This window comes from Plectropomus leopardus, chromosome 10 (genome assembly GCF_008729295.1).
Source record: "Plectropomus leopardus isolate mb chromosome 10, YSFRI_Pleo_2.0, whole genome shotgun sequence".
Classification (NCBI taxonomy): domain Eukaryota; kingdom Metazoa; phylum Chordata; class Actinopteri; order Perciformes; family Serranidae; genus Plectropomus; species Plectropomus leopardus.
In genome coordinates this window covers 8735403-8749622 of record NC_056472.1, presented here as the reverse complement: position 1 = coordinate 8749622, position 14220 = coordinate 8735403, and the positions used below count along the sequence as shown (strand labels likewise).

Here is a 14220-nt window from a genome sequence, read left to right as displayed (position 1 = left end):
GTTCACTGGATAGTCCGTTTGCATTTCCCACTGTAAGCGAACTGCACCAGCATTCACTTGCAGGCGAACCGAGACCCATGTTTTCGGGTGGACCAGTTTGCTTGTTTGGACCGCACCAGAGTTTGGATGAGCTTTCACACCTGCACAAGCAAAGCGGACTATCCGAGGAAACGAACTCTGGTCCGTTTAAAGCGGACCAAACAGCTCTGTTGTGAAAACTCCCTGAAATGCACCATATTTGTTTTTGCTCTCATTTTCCACAGGTTTAAATTGAAGATCCTTTTCTTTTCTATGATAATCCATCCACCTGACCAGTGTGGCATACCAAGGTCCTTATTTCACAGCATGATTATTACACTGGTGGCCCTTGGGAGGGTCACAATAAAAGGCCACTCTAAAATGTGCAGATTGATCACACGACACAATGCCACAGATGTCATAAGTCTTGAGGTGGTGTACCTTTGTCATGCTGATGCAGGAATGTCCATTAGAGCTGTTGCCCTTGCACTGGATGTTCATTCATTCCAATGTTGTTTCCCTGAATTTGGTAGTACATACAACCAACCTTACAATAGCACAAGTTGGTGACAATGACAAACTGATGTCAGGTCAAGACCCTAGTGAGGAAAATAAGCACACAGGATCATCCCTGAGACCGATTCTGATGGTTCGTGCAGAAATTCTTAAGTTGTGCAAACCAACTGTTGCATGATCTTGTAGGTGAAAATGCTGGATGTAGAGGTCCAGAGTTGGTATGGCTACATGTCGTTTGTGGTTGTGAGACTGGTTGGATGTACTGCCTAATTCACAGAAACAACACTAGAGTCAACTTATTTTGGCAAAATTAACATTCAGTTCACAGGCAACAGCTCTGGTAGATATTCCTGCAGTCAGCATGTCATTGGCAAGCTCCCTAATAACATGCGACATCTGAAACATTTTGTTGTTTGAGAAAACTGCTCATTTTAGAGTGACCTTTTTTTGTGATCATCCCAAGGCGCACATGTGAAGTAATGATGCTGTTTTAAGCTTTCAACTATGGCTCTTGGCAGCGGGGGCTTTAGAGAAGCAGGAAAGGCATTTAAAATAGGGGTCGATATTTGTTTTTCAGGGTCAATACAGATGCGGATTATTAGTAGTTAATGGGACAGATAACCGATATATGGAATCGATATGCATATGCAAAAAAATTAAAATATTTCTGTAAATATTTAGAATTTGGAATGTAACAAACTCCAACATAAAACATTGTTTAAATGACTTTAGCAAATGTTTTATTTGTGTTTAAATATGAATATTTAAATAAAAAATGAATAAATAAAATGCCAGCCAGACCAGTCATCTTTGGGTTTAAATGGATTTAAATGGCTATTTCAATTTCAAGATCTTGCCTCAGAATTTCTTTACTCAGCATTGTCCCATTATGTCCTGCTTCATTTTATAAGCATCTATATCTGCACAAGTGACAGTCAGATGTTGTTATACGGTTTCCTAGAGCTTTTGGGCATATGCTTCATTATTTTAAAGGCATTTTCTCTCTAAAACTGTGATGTTTTTTAAGCGAGGACAAAAACTTCTATTTATTATTTCTTTTTCCTTGATTTAATCAGGTCCAGTTACATCTATATTGATGCAGCTCTCAAGCTCATCTCCCATTTGTTATGTGTATTTTAAGAGTTTGATTATTCACATAAGCCTTACAGTTGCTGAGATATACTCTATATTTAAATATTTTCAAGCAGAGACTTGAAAAAGGGGAGCAGGTAATAACAGGTTCAGAATCTTGATGTGCCACACCTCTCAGGTAGAGGGATTATCTTGAAAAAATGCTCCCTAACACAGAGTTTAACAAATCTGAGACCAAAATGTGTGATAAATATATCTAACGAGTGCATTAAAAAATCCTAGGTCTTACAGTTAAACCTGTGAAAAATGGGAGCAAAAACAAAAGTGTTGCATTCACATTTTTCTCCAGTATAGCTGCTCAGTTAATTAAAAAGGAGAGAGATGAATAAAAACGTAATAAAAAACACTGTGCAGTAAATGATTTCTGTGCGTCAAAGACACTGCTGCCATCCCCGTCCCCTATACAAGTAACGCGTGCCATGAATTAATGCTAGGGGGATAGCTTCAACACAAGTCACGTGGTGCTGACTAGTACAAGGCAGAGGCGGCATTTACGCACCGTCCAACTATTTGTTGGAGAGTGCGCACACTGAGGGCTCTGATGACAGATAGGGGTTTTCATCATGACACTTATGACACGAGGCTCACTTTTTCTCTTCTCGCGCCAAGGGCAAACTCGCGCCACATCCCACACTGATATCTCCGTTGCCAGCGTGCGCCCGGGTCTCTTCCTCCGCGGGAGCTGCGATGCCACGGTGCTCATCTTTGGGAAGCTCCCTGAGTGTACGAGAGGAGGACCCGAGTGGGAAAACATCGTGAACTCCGTGATGTGATGAGGTCTACTGTATCATCCTCCTCACTGAGCTGGGCAGCTCAGCTTTGGACCACAACTTGGAATGAAACTTTCTTATCATGTGAAGCTCTTTTTCTCAATGATGCGCCGACAGCAGAGTGGATGTTTGTCTCGCGCGTAAAGCCTGCTTGATTTCACATGAAAGTATAGTTGATATATTGTTGCGCTGCTGGAGATCAATGCAGACTGACGAACTATGAACTTGTTCGTGTGGATATTAGTCTCAAACTTTTTCTTTCGCTGGACTTCGGTTGACGCACAGGTATTTATGTATCCACTTTTTTGCACAGCAACACGACACTACTGCTATTGAAATCATGTTTGCCTAACGGCAGTCTCCTCTTCAGCATTGCGCGATAAAACATATTAGGGAACGTTCGTTATTTATTGGACGATGGGGGTGGAAGGGGTACAAAACTGGGGAGGACTTCAAATAATTTTGTGAGCTATGGGGTGGAGTTATGTTTTTCAATTTGGCGTAAGGGAGGGAAATTCAACTCTAAATGCTCATATTTTCTATTTATTTTAATCCTTTGAAACCTGAGTAAATTGACTTGATTTCTTTCAAAAACATGGTAAGAAGGTCATGAGCAGTGGAAGAAGAGATCACCTGAAAATTAGGAAAAACAAAAAATAAAACAAAATAAAAAATATCAAATAAAATGACGTTTGAAATAGTACTTAAAACTGTAATAATTTCATAATTTTGTAACATAATTTCAAACACGAAATTTAAAATAATTAATGATATAGTTTTCCCTCGCTTTCTTCTTTTTTTCCTTAGACATTTTTCTCTAGATTTAAAAAAAAATAAATTTCTAAATCTACTAATTTCTTGCAGTTGGTGGAAGTTGCTCATAACCTTTTCCCCAATTTTTCAGAGAGAATTCACACCCTTTGGCTCAGGGTCCAAAGGTTTAAATATCCGTAAAAGGGGTCTGAAAGCAGCACAAGAAAAGTGATGTTGCTTTAGGTTTTAAAGGGTAAAATACTGAGAACCACAAAACCTGCAATTTGGTTTGAAAAACATTTTTTTAAATGGTCAAATATGGTTATTTATGGTGGAGGGAGGGTAATGAATTCCCCCCCAGTCACTCATGGAGGCTCAAGAAAAAACACTTCCTGTGAGGATCATGATATTTAAAAAAACCCTGAAGTCACACCCCAGCCACCCCTCTTCTCTGATAAATAAAGTACAGTCCCTAAGCCCAATGTAATTCTTGAGGAATTGTCAGCAGAAAAGCTGCATGTGAACATAATGGGACTCAGTTTTCCTCCATGTATACAGACACAACAGCCAAGCTATACAGAGCACCTATTTTTGTATGAATTAAATTGTGTTCTCCACCCAATTAGTATCTTTCTTAATGTTTGTGTTGCTGAGGTATTTACTCTCCATATACAAAAGCTACAGAGCTGTATTTTATGCTTCAGTCAGTATGTTCTGCCAGCCTTTACACTGTTGAGATGAGTTTATCTGCAGCTCTGTAACCGTCTGACCTGTTGATATCTGCTCAACATTTCTCTTTCTCTTTTCTCTATGATCTATTTTGCCACAAAATCAATGCAACACCGGCACTGCACACAGTCTTATAATAAGCTTTTCAGGAGCTGTTAATTCCTGATTTGAGGAGTTGTGTAACTAACTGTCATCTACTAGTTGTGCACACTCTGCCCCTATTACATGCTTCACAGCATTTGATGGTGTCTATATGTGAAGTTCTCAACCTTATTTCTGTCAACGATCCCTCCATTGATTAATCTATTGATTATTTTTTCAATTAATCTATTGATTATTGTTTTTATTGATCTAACTATTATTTTTTTATTACTCGATTAATATAACAACGAATTAATGAAAATAACATTTTAAAACTTGTCATACACTGCAGGGCATTATTCTCCAACAAAAAATAGTCCAGTCCTAACTGGTAATCTGTGTTTTACAGTCTGATATAAAGTCTCTCTAAAATAAAATGAATGCAAGAGCTTGGTCCACTCAAATAAAAGGAATGTAGTGCAATCTACATTTAGCAATCCAACAGCAAAATAAATCAAACAATGTAAAATTCAAATCACTTTTAGGGGGAGTAACAAAACAGTTACTCCTTTTTAAAGTAACGAGCCTCAAATCTAGCAGTCCAACAAAACATCTTACAGTAAAATTGATGCAATTTGAATAAAAGTATACCTTTTCTCTAACAGAAATATTTATAACTAGTCCATTCTTTCTGCATCAAAATAGACCAGCCTTAACTGGGCCTAAAGGCATATCGTTGCCTGCTGATATGAGTGCTGTATTTTCATATTCATAAGAACATATTGCACTCATTTATGAAGTCCTGCAATCTCCTGCACAGCTGAATACCCCGTCCTGTAAATGTTTCAAAATAAAATGCATTGTATCAGCAACTGATGGAATTCTGTCCACAGCCACAGTCAGAGGGCTTTTTTTTGAAAGGGAAGCAAGGAAGTTGAGGTAAAACAAACATCTTTGTATTTGCTCATCTCTGTGACAGAGAAAGACTTTAAACTACAGTATAAAGTGGTACAGAGTCAACAAATGCGAGCATCACATGTAAAAAACAGTGAGCCACCGTTTCTCTAGATGTGCTGCAGCTGAAATGCAGCTCAGACGCTTAATATCAATCATACATTGAATATATAGTATCTATATATGTTGATTATATATGTTGGATTGACATTTTAAATAAACACTAACTAAATAAATCAAGCACAGAGTGCTCACTTTTTAATATTTTTTATTAATTTATGTTTTAAAGAAAATATGTTTTTTTCCCCACAGCCCAAGCCCTACCCAACCTGATCAATTAGTAAGCATTCATGGCCCTAATCTGGCCCAACACTTCAAACTTTTTGGGACCTCTTGGGACCCATCGGGACCTGTCGGGCTCGGGTTGAGATTGAGACCTCTATTGTGCCTGGCTGTCTGCTGCTTTGGCTATGCCTCTGTGCGCTGAGATTGTGATGCTCTCAATAACAACAACGTTCCTAATGAAAGGTCCAGCTGCAAAAATTTAAAATCGATATGTGGTGGAAGATGTTTTGAGCATGGCAGGCTGCCACAAATAAATGAATGTGTGGGAAACCCTGCATAGGGCCACCAAGCTGCTGCATTTGATGAGTTTGGAGTGAGAACGTGTTGTTGCATTGTGTGCGCTCATTGGGACAACCTGTTCATCCTCAGGCTTACTCTTATAGTCACTGACAGCCCCGATGCCTTTTTCACATGCTTATTGTGTCAGAGCTGTTTAAGCGGCCTACTACATGTTGCCTGTGGATGTTTTTGCCTTTTTTTTTTTTTAACCTTTTTCAGATTTGCACTGGTGACACTATATTCTGTAGTGTCACTGAAATGAAAACTTAATTATTTCATGCGCTTACGTAACTGCTCCTCTTCGTGTTCAAACTCCTTTTTATTTTTACGTAGTTAGATTTCTGTTTGATTCATTTTGAATGTTGGTAGTGACGAGCTGCTGCAAAAAGGTGAAGGCCTCTGAAGACTGTACCATAAGCTATGGTTGAGGAAATATCTGAAGTTAGTCACCAAACTTGCTTGGTTATTAGTCACTGACCTGTGTAAGATGCTGTTGGTTGTTCAGAAGGGAGTGTAACATGAAAAAAGGGTGTTGTTTTGTCACCACTTTGAACTGAGAGCAGGAGTTTTTTCTGCGTAATTAGCACCATGGACAGCACCCTCAGCACCAGGGCTACCAAGGAATGAAAAAGATGCAGTGTGGAGAAACAAGGCAGAGAAGTGACTGATTATGTAGCTTTAGATTACACACCAGAGCTGAAAGCTTCTCTCTACACCAGAAGCCTTGTGCTGAGACAGAAATGCCAAGGTTTTGTAGGGTTTTTTAAATAAATTGATTCAGCAGCCTCTGAACTATAACAGCTGTTCATTGTTGGACCACAGTAGCAACAGCTGCTTTGTGCCTGTGTGTCTTTTTGCATTCAAGTAATTCCTTTAGAGCAGAAGTGCTACTACTGAATGTCATTGCTTTTGGCTGGCCATTGAATTTGGACAGATAGGAACTGTCTCCTTTCTGACTGACAGACACTATACATGCATCTTTGATTTCGTTTTCTTGATGATATGATGAAAAAGAGTTTGCCGCTAAACATTGACAAACTCTTGGCTCATATCTGAATGTACAGACATAAACGCGCACCAATGCTACTTCAGTGGAATGATACCGGTGGTTTTGCCTACAGGTATCTCAATATCTGCATATGAGCAGATCCTTGAAATCTCAATAGGGAAAAGAAATGTGCGTATGGCATAACAATATCATTTTAATGCAGAATTCAATGCTTCAAATGGGGTCTTCAGGGTGTCTTAAATAGTAATAAAGGCCAATTAGTGTGAACATATAGAGTTTGACTCTTAACTTACTCTCCATGAATCATAATTGTCCCTGGTTTTACATATGCATTTCCAGAAGATTCATCCTTAAAGTTAACTAATCTTTGGGAAACATTTTCCAGAATGGAGCAACACATCAAACGCTACCTGAAAAGTATGTGTGAGTTCACTCATTAACACATACTGTGGGCATTATGCAGTCAGTTGTGAACATGGCTGCCATTTTTACAGAAATGTATAAATGTCTTGCACACAACACCGTTCTATATAATATTAGTGTTTCACAAAGAATTAGAATCTATGTGTGGTGGTAGCTGAGTTCTATCAAACGAATGCAGAGTGTGATATAATGCAATATGGTGTGATAGTTTGAAACTCGCATCAAATTAGGACATGATGTTATGTGAACAGTTAAGTCAGTGGGCCCCCTTGTTATCTCTGATAAACTGAGGCAGCTTGTCAGCATCAACATTGTCTTTTAGGGTTATTTAGAAAGCCAGATCAACTAATTTATGTCGATGTTGGGAAGAGGTGGGCAGAGTTGAGCTGGTGTGAAAATTTGGAACTGGTTTTATACTAAGCCAAACACTGGATCAGACCGTTATACCAAATTTTACCAGGTGCCGCATGCTTAACTCAGCAGCTGCTCCTCAGTGTAATGTAATAACACCATGCTCTTCTTCTTCTTTTTTTTTTCTTTAAATATTTGAAGGGCTCTTATTAACAATAAGTAAGTTACAGAGTTAAACAGCAGAGCTAAAGAATCACTAATGATTATTTAATTTTCACAGGAAAATTGACTCAAACACAGTGAGTAAGGATATTATTTTAATAAGAAATTCATTTAAAAGTCATGTAAAAAAAGGTTTAAGGGTACACTGTGATGAAGGGGATATAGCTGAATCATAAAGAGAGGCATCACTTCCTGGATCCATCGGGACATTTTTTCCATGATCGGATCCATGCACATTTCATTTCCACAAAGCAGTGTTTGTGAAAGCAGGTCCTGCAATGACAGCATGTTCTGTCTGATATTGAAGCTCTCAGCTCATGCTGAATCCCTTAAATACGCACTTCAGTTAAGTCATGCAAACCAACAACATCAATATGAGTTTGGAAGTCAGCATTCATTTAACCTACAGAGTACTCTCTGCTGCCCCCCCATGTAAACATGACTATGTTTATGTATATATGCATATATATGTGTGTGTGTGTATATATATACACACACACAGTATATGTATATTTACTATTTAAAATGGATAAAATATTGTGTTTAAAGTATTGTTTCCACGTCTTCCTTGCCTAGCTCTTTATCTCTCTCTCTTTGTTTATTATGAGCAGCATGATGCACTGGGGAATATGTGGTTGGAGTCTGCCCACCCACACACACCAACACACACTGACAGCGCCAACTGTTAGCATCACTTGGCTAATCTCACCTGGCAGTTATTAACGTGTTTACAGAGTTGAGCTGTTTCGGTGTTGGTGCAGGACCATTAAAAGGCTCAGTGTCAGGTGTGACAGCTTGTGCTAACTAGGCAGACGTTGAACTGAGTGGAGAGCAGCTCGAAGACATTCCTACAGTGCTGCATCTAACCTATGTAACATTAAATTGATCACATAGTACACTAACTTTTAACAAGGATAATGGTGTCCCTATCCCATTTCCACAGAGCGCCCTGGTTGCCTGCTTTCAGCACTATGTAACCTTGTTTTCTCGCGAGAAGTGTGTATGGCTTTATGGCATTACTTCAAGTTATGTCTCAGTCTTGCATGCAAATAAATAAATAATTCCAGTTTATACCAAAAATAGTCTCTGTCCTTGTCAATCTTCAAATAAGCCTTTTAAGTTTGGACCCAAACCTGTATCAACTAGCATGTAATAAATTACCCTGTCCAATGTAGCCATTAAGCTACGGCCTATTGACATCAACAGTTTACTTGAATGCACACCTAATCTATACATGTAAACAGTTTGCAAACAATCAGATGTACAATGTGTGTACAATAGCAGAGTCTTGCGTCAGAGTCAGAGTTTGCACAAAATCCAGTAATATAACTGTACCTTGTCAGTTGACATCGTTCTTTGGCCTCTAACAATGTCTACACCGGCTCTGCATCCCCTTAGCTTGTCAACACATTGTCTGTGAGGAGGAGGGTGTAAGAGTGGCAGTGTTTGCTACACTCAGACAGTGTTTGCTACACTCAGAGACCTTTGGTTGGTGAAGGATGGAACCAATGTGGCTTTTTTTCCCTTACAATTTTAAATGTATTTTTAATGGGATCATTGAATTCTTGATATTCAATATATGAATTCCAAATTCCACTTGCCTTTTTTTTTGGCAATTTACATTCATATTTTTACATTGGATTATTTTTATTCCCTGAGTACTCTATATGCGAGTTCCAAAAAACGCCCGAGTACCATTGTTATCTGACTACACACCAAATTAAAGAAACAAAAGCTTTCCCTTCATCTCAGTAATTAAATCTTCACTCCTGACTCTGTATCCCTTTATGTTTTGGAGCAAATGTACAGATTCTGCCTGGAATATGTTCACCAGTAACACTTTTCCCAGTTGATTTGCCATGACATGCTGCACAGGAGCTACAGGGAGAGGTTTGGGGTGGATGGTGGGCGTTCAAAGCACACAGCTCTGACTCCAGAGACCGGGGTGTGCATGTGCCTCATGTGTGGTTGTTGACCTTTTTAGTGTTTAACCAGGAGTAACTATATATAAGCACCATCTTCAATATCTTTAAGATATTCAGGGATAAATCTAGTTTTTGCACAAGCTTTGCTGCTACAACAGTTCCAGTTTCCACGAAATAGGGAGACATTATTGACATCATTTATTATAATAAACACTCCAGGGAAACGGCAGTAACATCAGAAAACATCATCTTCCACTGTGACAAATGAAATGCCAATTTTAAGCATACACATCTTAATACTGGGACATAGTCTGTAAAGGACAGTCAGTATGCCTGACTTGTTTACGCTTAACGGTCTGTCAGTAATCTGATTTTACAGTTCAGTAAACTTGACATGGTACTATAAATAAAATGTAATTCTCCTCGACAGAATGACAGGTCATGAGAGAGCATGAATCCATAATGATGTCTTAATTCAGATTTTCAGAGCATGTACAATGTCAATGTCTGAAATAATTACTGTCTCTGCAGACAAATATGAAACTTTGAGGCAATGTCTATTTACATTACATCTGTTAATTGAGCTGACATTACAGGGTGGCTTATGCACTCTCTTCATTTGTGGCCACAAGAGTGACTCATGTGTTTGATATAAGGTAAGTCACACATCAGAATGGGTCTGAGTAAAGTACAACACAGTGTCCAGAATATTAGTGCAAAAATAGGAAACTAACAGGGAGTAAAAGGTCTGGAAACAGCAACAACAAGAAAAGAATAAACGAAATCACTGAAAGAGTGATTGAAAAAAAAACCCAGACAAGATATCCTGCCATGCGGTTGTATGTGTTCGTGCACCAGTCAAGTTGCAGTTACAGTTCACATCAGTGTTTACGAAAACATGGATGCTTCACACACATGTCCCTTCTGACAGCTCAGAAGACTTAAGATTCTTGAGTTATGGCCAAAAACATCTTTTGTGAGGTCACTGTGACCCTGACCTTTGAGCTTTGAGCACCAGATTCTAATCAGTCCATTCTTGAGTCCAAGTGGAAGTTTGTGCCAAATTTAAGGAAACTCCTTCAAGGCCATCTTAACTCACTGAGTGCCAGCCCTATTATATGGCTTGTGCCAGCTTTTCTGGCCATTTTGAGTCATCTTTCAAGACCCACAGAATATTTTGTACAAAGACTCTGAAAACACCGAACAGCTTAAATGAAAGAAGAAACTCTCCTTTTTGTCATGGAAAAAACGTTTGTTTGCACCTTGTTCCATTCTTGATTTATCTGAAGTTGAATAGAGGCTAGTTTCATCCAAAATACCACTTTTTTTCTAGAAAGCTGAGAAAAATGCATTTTTGTGAAAGGGAGTCTGTCAAGCAAAACAGTGATTTGAATGTTATAATTCTGCCTTCAATGATATAAAAGACATCTGAAAATTGTATTACAAATGTGTGTTAATGTGTAAATACACAAAGTACAGCACAATGCAACAAATCACGGCCCCAGTTCAGAGAGAGAAAACCCACAAAAGAGAATCCTATTCCATTATTCCTACCTGCAGTATTCGGGCAATTGGGCCTGCTTTGAACACTCATTCAAAGTAAACGCTTCGGACCCTGCGGGACACTCAGTCAAGAGTGTGGGGGTGGGAGGTATATTATGCCGATATTGAATTGATGTAGTCAATGGCACTGAGTTAAGATACTGTGTTCATGAAAATGAGATGGATTCATGGTCACAGTGACCTTGATCTTTGACCACCAAAATTGAACCGGTTTCATCCAGTTTCAACATTTGTGCCAAATTGAAAGAATTCCCTCAAGGTGTTCTTGAGATATCACTTTCACAAGAATGAGATTGACGAGGTCACTGTGACACTTGGCCTTTGTCATTTATCCAGCAAATATAATCAGCTCATCGTTAAATCCAAGTCATTGGTGAAATAAAAAAAAAAAGTGTCCACGAAGCGTTCGTGGAATATTACAGTCAAAAGAATGTGCCAGACCGAAATGCCTCGAGCCTAGGCTGTTGCCAGTGCGGAGGAATAACTGACTTACTGTCCCATTACTCAGAGTAATTGCTCATTTTAGAAAAGCCAAGGCAATTGATGATACACAAACAGATATAGATACACAGGGTTACTGATCTGATCTTGTTTTTTTGTGCTCTACAGATGGGGTATGATGGTCCTCTGTCTGCACAGGAGCAGATATACATCCTTTATGAAATCAAACTGCAGTGCTACCAGAACCTCTCCAACACTGACCCGGGTAACATATGTGCACAGAAAGTTACATTTTTACAAAATGCTTCATAGTTGTCCATGTTTGGAGTAATCTGAAGTTTCTTCATTAATTTCAACTTTTAAAATGGCAGGGGAATTTTTGTAAAATTAAAAGCTTTTATGTGTTGTGTCTGTTTCGTCACATATATACAGTAAATTTATGGACAGAAGATATAGGCTATGTAAACAATTGACTGTTTACTCAACACTGCCCCCATGTAGCCTAATATTGCTACTATGCCTGCAAGCTTAAGCTAGCATGGCCTCTGTGCAGTTCCGTAGCAAATTTACAAAAGAATTTACAATAAAAATTTCTTTTCAAACAATTGTAAATGGATTTTAAACATTAGTACACTAAGGCAAACTTCCCATTTATAATCTTGGACTCACTATTTACTGTCAGATTTCATTAGTGCTCGCTAGCTATGAACTGATTGAAAACACTCTGCTGCTTTTTTATATTCTCAAACTATGTTTGCAATTTTAATTTTACAAGAGAAAAGGCTTTTATGAGGATCAGCTGATGTGTTGGCAAACGCACATTATCATATTGGCTGGGGTTTCTGGAGTGTAAATTTAGAAAATGTTAGCCTCTGATAGCATCCAGGATGTGCTTGTGGGATTTCTTTTAATTAAGTCTGTAACCCCACAAAATATTGAGTCCTACTTAATTAATTATTTTTCCAATTTGAAACCTCAGTGCTCGATTTTTGTTTTTCTCTGACTTATGTACCTCACAGACTTATGTATCTCACAGGGATGCAAATATGGGGTTCATTTTATAAAATTTATAAAAACTGAAAAAAAGGGATAATGCCAATCAACAAACAAAAGCTATAACCCCCAAGTTACCATTATGCCATGATATGACAAAGAGCTACAGTGTCAAACACAAAGACATTTCATTTGAACCTCACAGCTTCAGTGTGAATTGCCTGCTTTTTGGTTTGCATTTCTTATTTTTGGTTTATGATTCACAGTTCTTTCTTTTGTGAGTTTGGTCATTATGGTAGTTTGACAGATGTTCTGGGCATTCTTTTTTGGTTCTGCTCCTCCATTGGTTGCATAAACTGTCACTCATATCAGCTTGGCAAACAAATAAATGTTGATGGCAGTTAATGTTTGTTAAGCCTCGCAGCAGACAGGAAAACCAGTAACTCTGTTGTGCTAACAGATCCGTAAAATTATGCTCTTTTTTAAAACATTCATTCAAAAACATTTTTGGCCCCAAGCAAATCCAACGTTTAAATATAGTATTTCCGTATTTCCCCAGACTGTGCTCAGCTTTTTGGTAAATGCACTACAAACACTGCCCTGCTGTTCTCTTGTATGAGTTAGTAGTATTTGCACACTGCTTAAATCCAAAGCATGATGGGCTTTCCCTCCCTTGTTGAGACTGCTAAGCTATCACTGGTCAGTCACTCCTGGGGAGAGGAGTTGAGGAGATGGTCAACTAAAAGTGTGATATAGTCCCATGTATGATGAAACTGTTTTCAACTTAACTGTTTAATTTTAAACCTTTACGATGTAGCATGAAAAAGTAGCTGTGGCAGCCAGATGCTGACCAAATAATACTTTCAAATGTAGCAGCTCCAACTGATTCACATTTATTATACTGAAAGAATGCTCAGCAGTAAAGTGTGAATTTTGTGTGTTTACTGAATAGAAAGAGCATTGCTTTTGAAAAGTTTTCCATATATAAGTATGGTCATTTGTGAAAAAGGGAGGAGATGAATCAGCAAGAGGTGCTCATTTATTTTTGGGGTGTCCATTTTTATGTCCTTGAGTGGCTCTTACCCACAAGAACAAGTGTTTTTTGATTTTGTATTCATGCTACAGAGTAAAATCCATTGACATCAACTGGTTTGGTGAATAACTTTTGTTTGCAAAAGACCACATGTGCCTTCATGGGAAAAATAAGCCTAAACCAAGATTTAGTGTATGCAGAGGTGTTTAACTATGAGTGTTTTAATATAGGGGTGAATACTCATTGCCTCTATACACCGTGAGCAGGCTATAGATCAAAAAAATGTCAATATGTGTCTTCAGCAAAAGAAAAAAAAGTGTTAAAAAAGGACTGGATGACAGAATGTGTATGTTGACTTTGTCTGACTTTTTCTTGCTGTAGATGAAGTGTGCCCTCCAGACTGGGATGGTCTTATATGTTGGCCCCATGGATCCCCTGGGCTGGTTACCAAGGTTCCCTGTCCGTCTTACATCTACGACTTCAATCACAAAGGTTAACAGTTTATCTCATTATTTTGCAGATGTACCATTGTCAACACTTAAAACTTTAAGAATAAAAAGTTAGATTTATTTATTTAGACTATAAATAGTATTGTTTTTTGCCTTTCTACTACATATTTGAAAGAAGTTTTCCCCTCAAGGTCTTAAACTCTTTCCTGGCTGT

At 38.3% G+C, this 14220-nt stretch overlaps 1 protein-coding gene across 1 annotated transcript in view; it reads left to right on the top strand.

Annotated features, from left to right (window-relative positions):
• The window catches only part of pth2ra (parathyroid hormone 2 receptor a), an 88710-nt gene that overhangs the window by 19733 nt on the left and 54757 nt on the right, over window positions 1–14220 (top strand). The window contains 4 exon segments of the mRNA XM_042494693.1: window positions 2296–2450; window positions 2640–2741; window positions 11700–11805; window positions 13939–14049. Coding sequence (XP_042350627.1) covers window positions 2296–2450; window positions 2640–2741; window positions 11700–11805; window positions 13939–14049 — 474 coding nt within the window.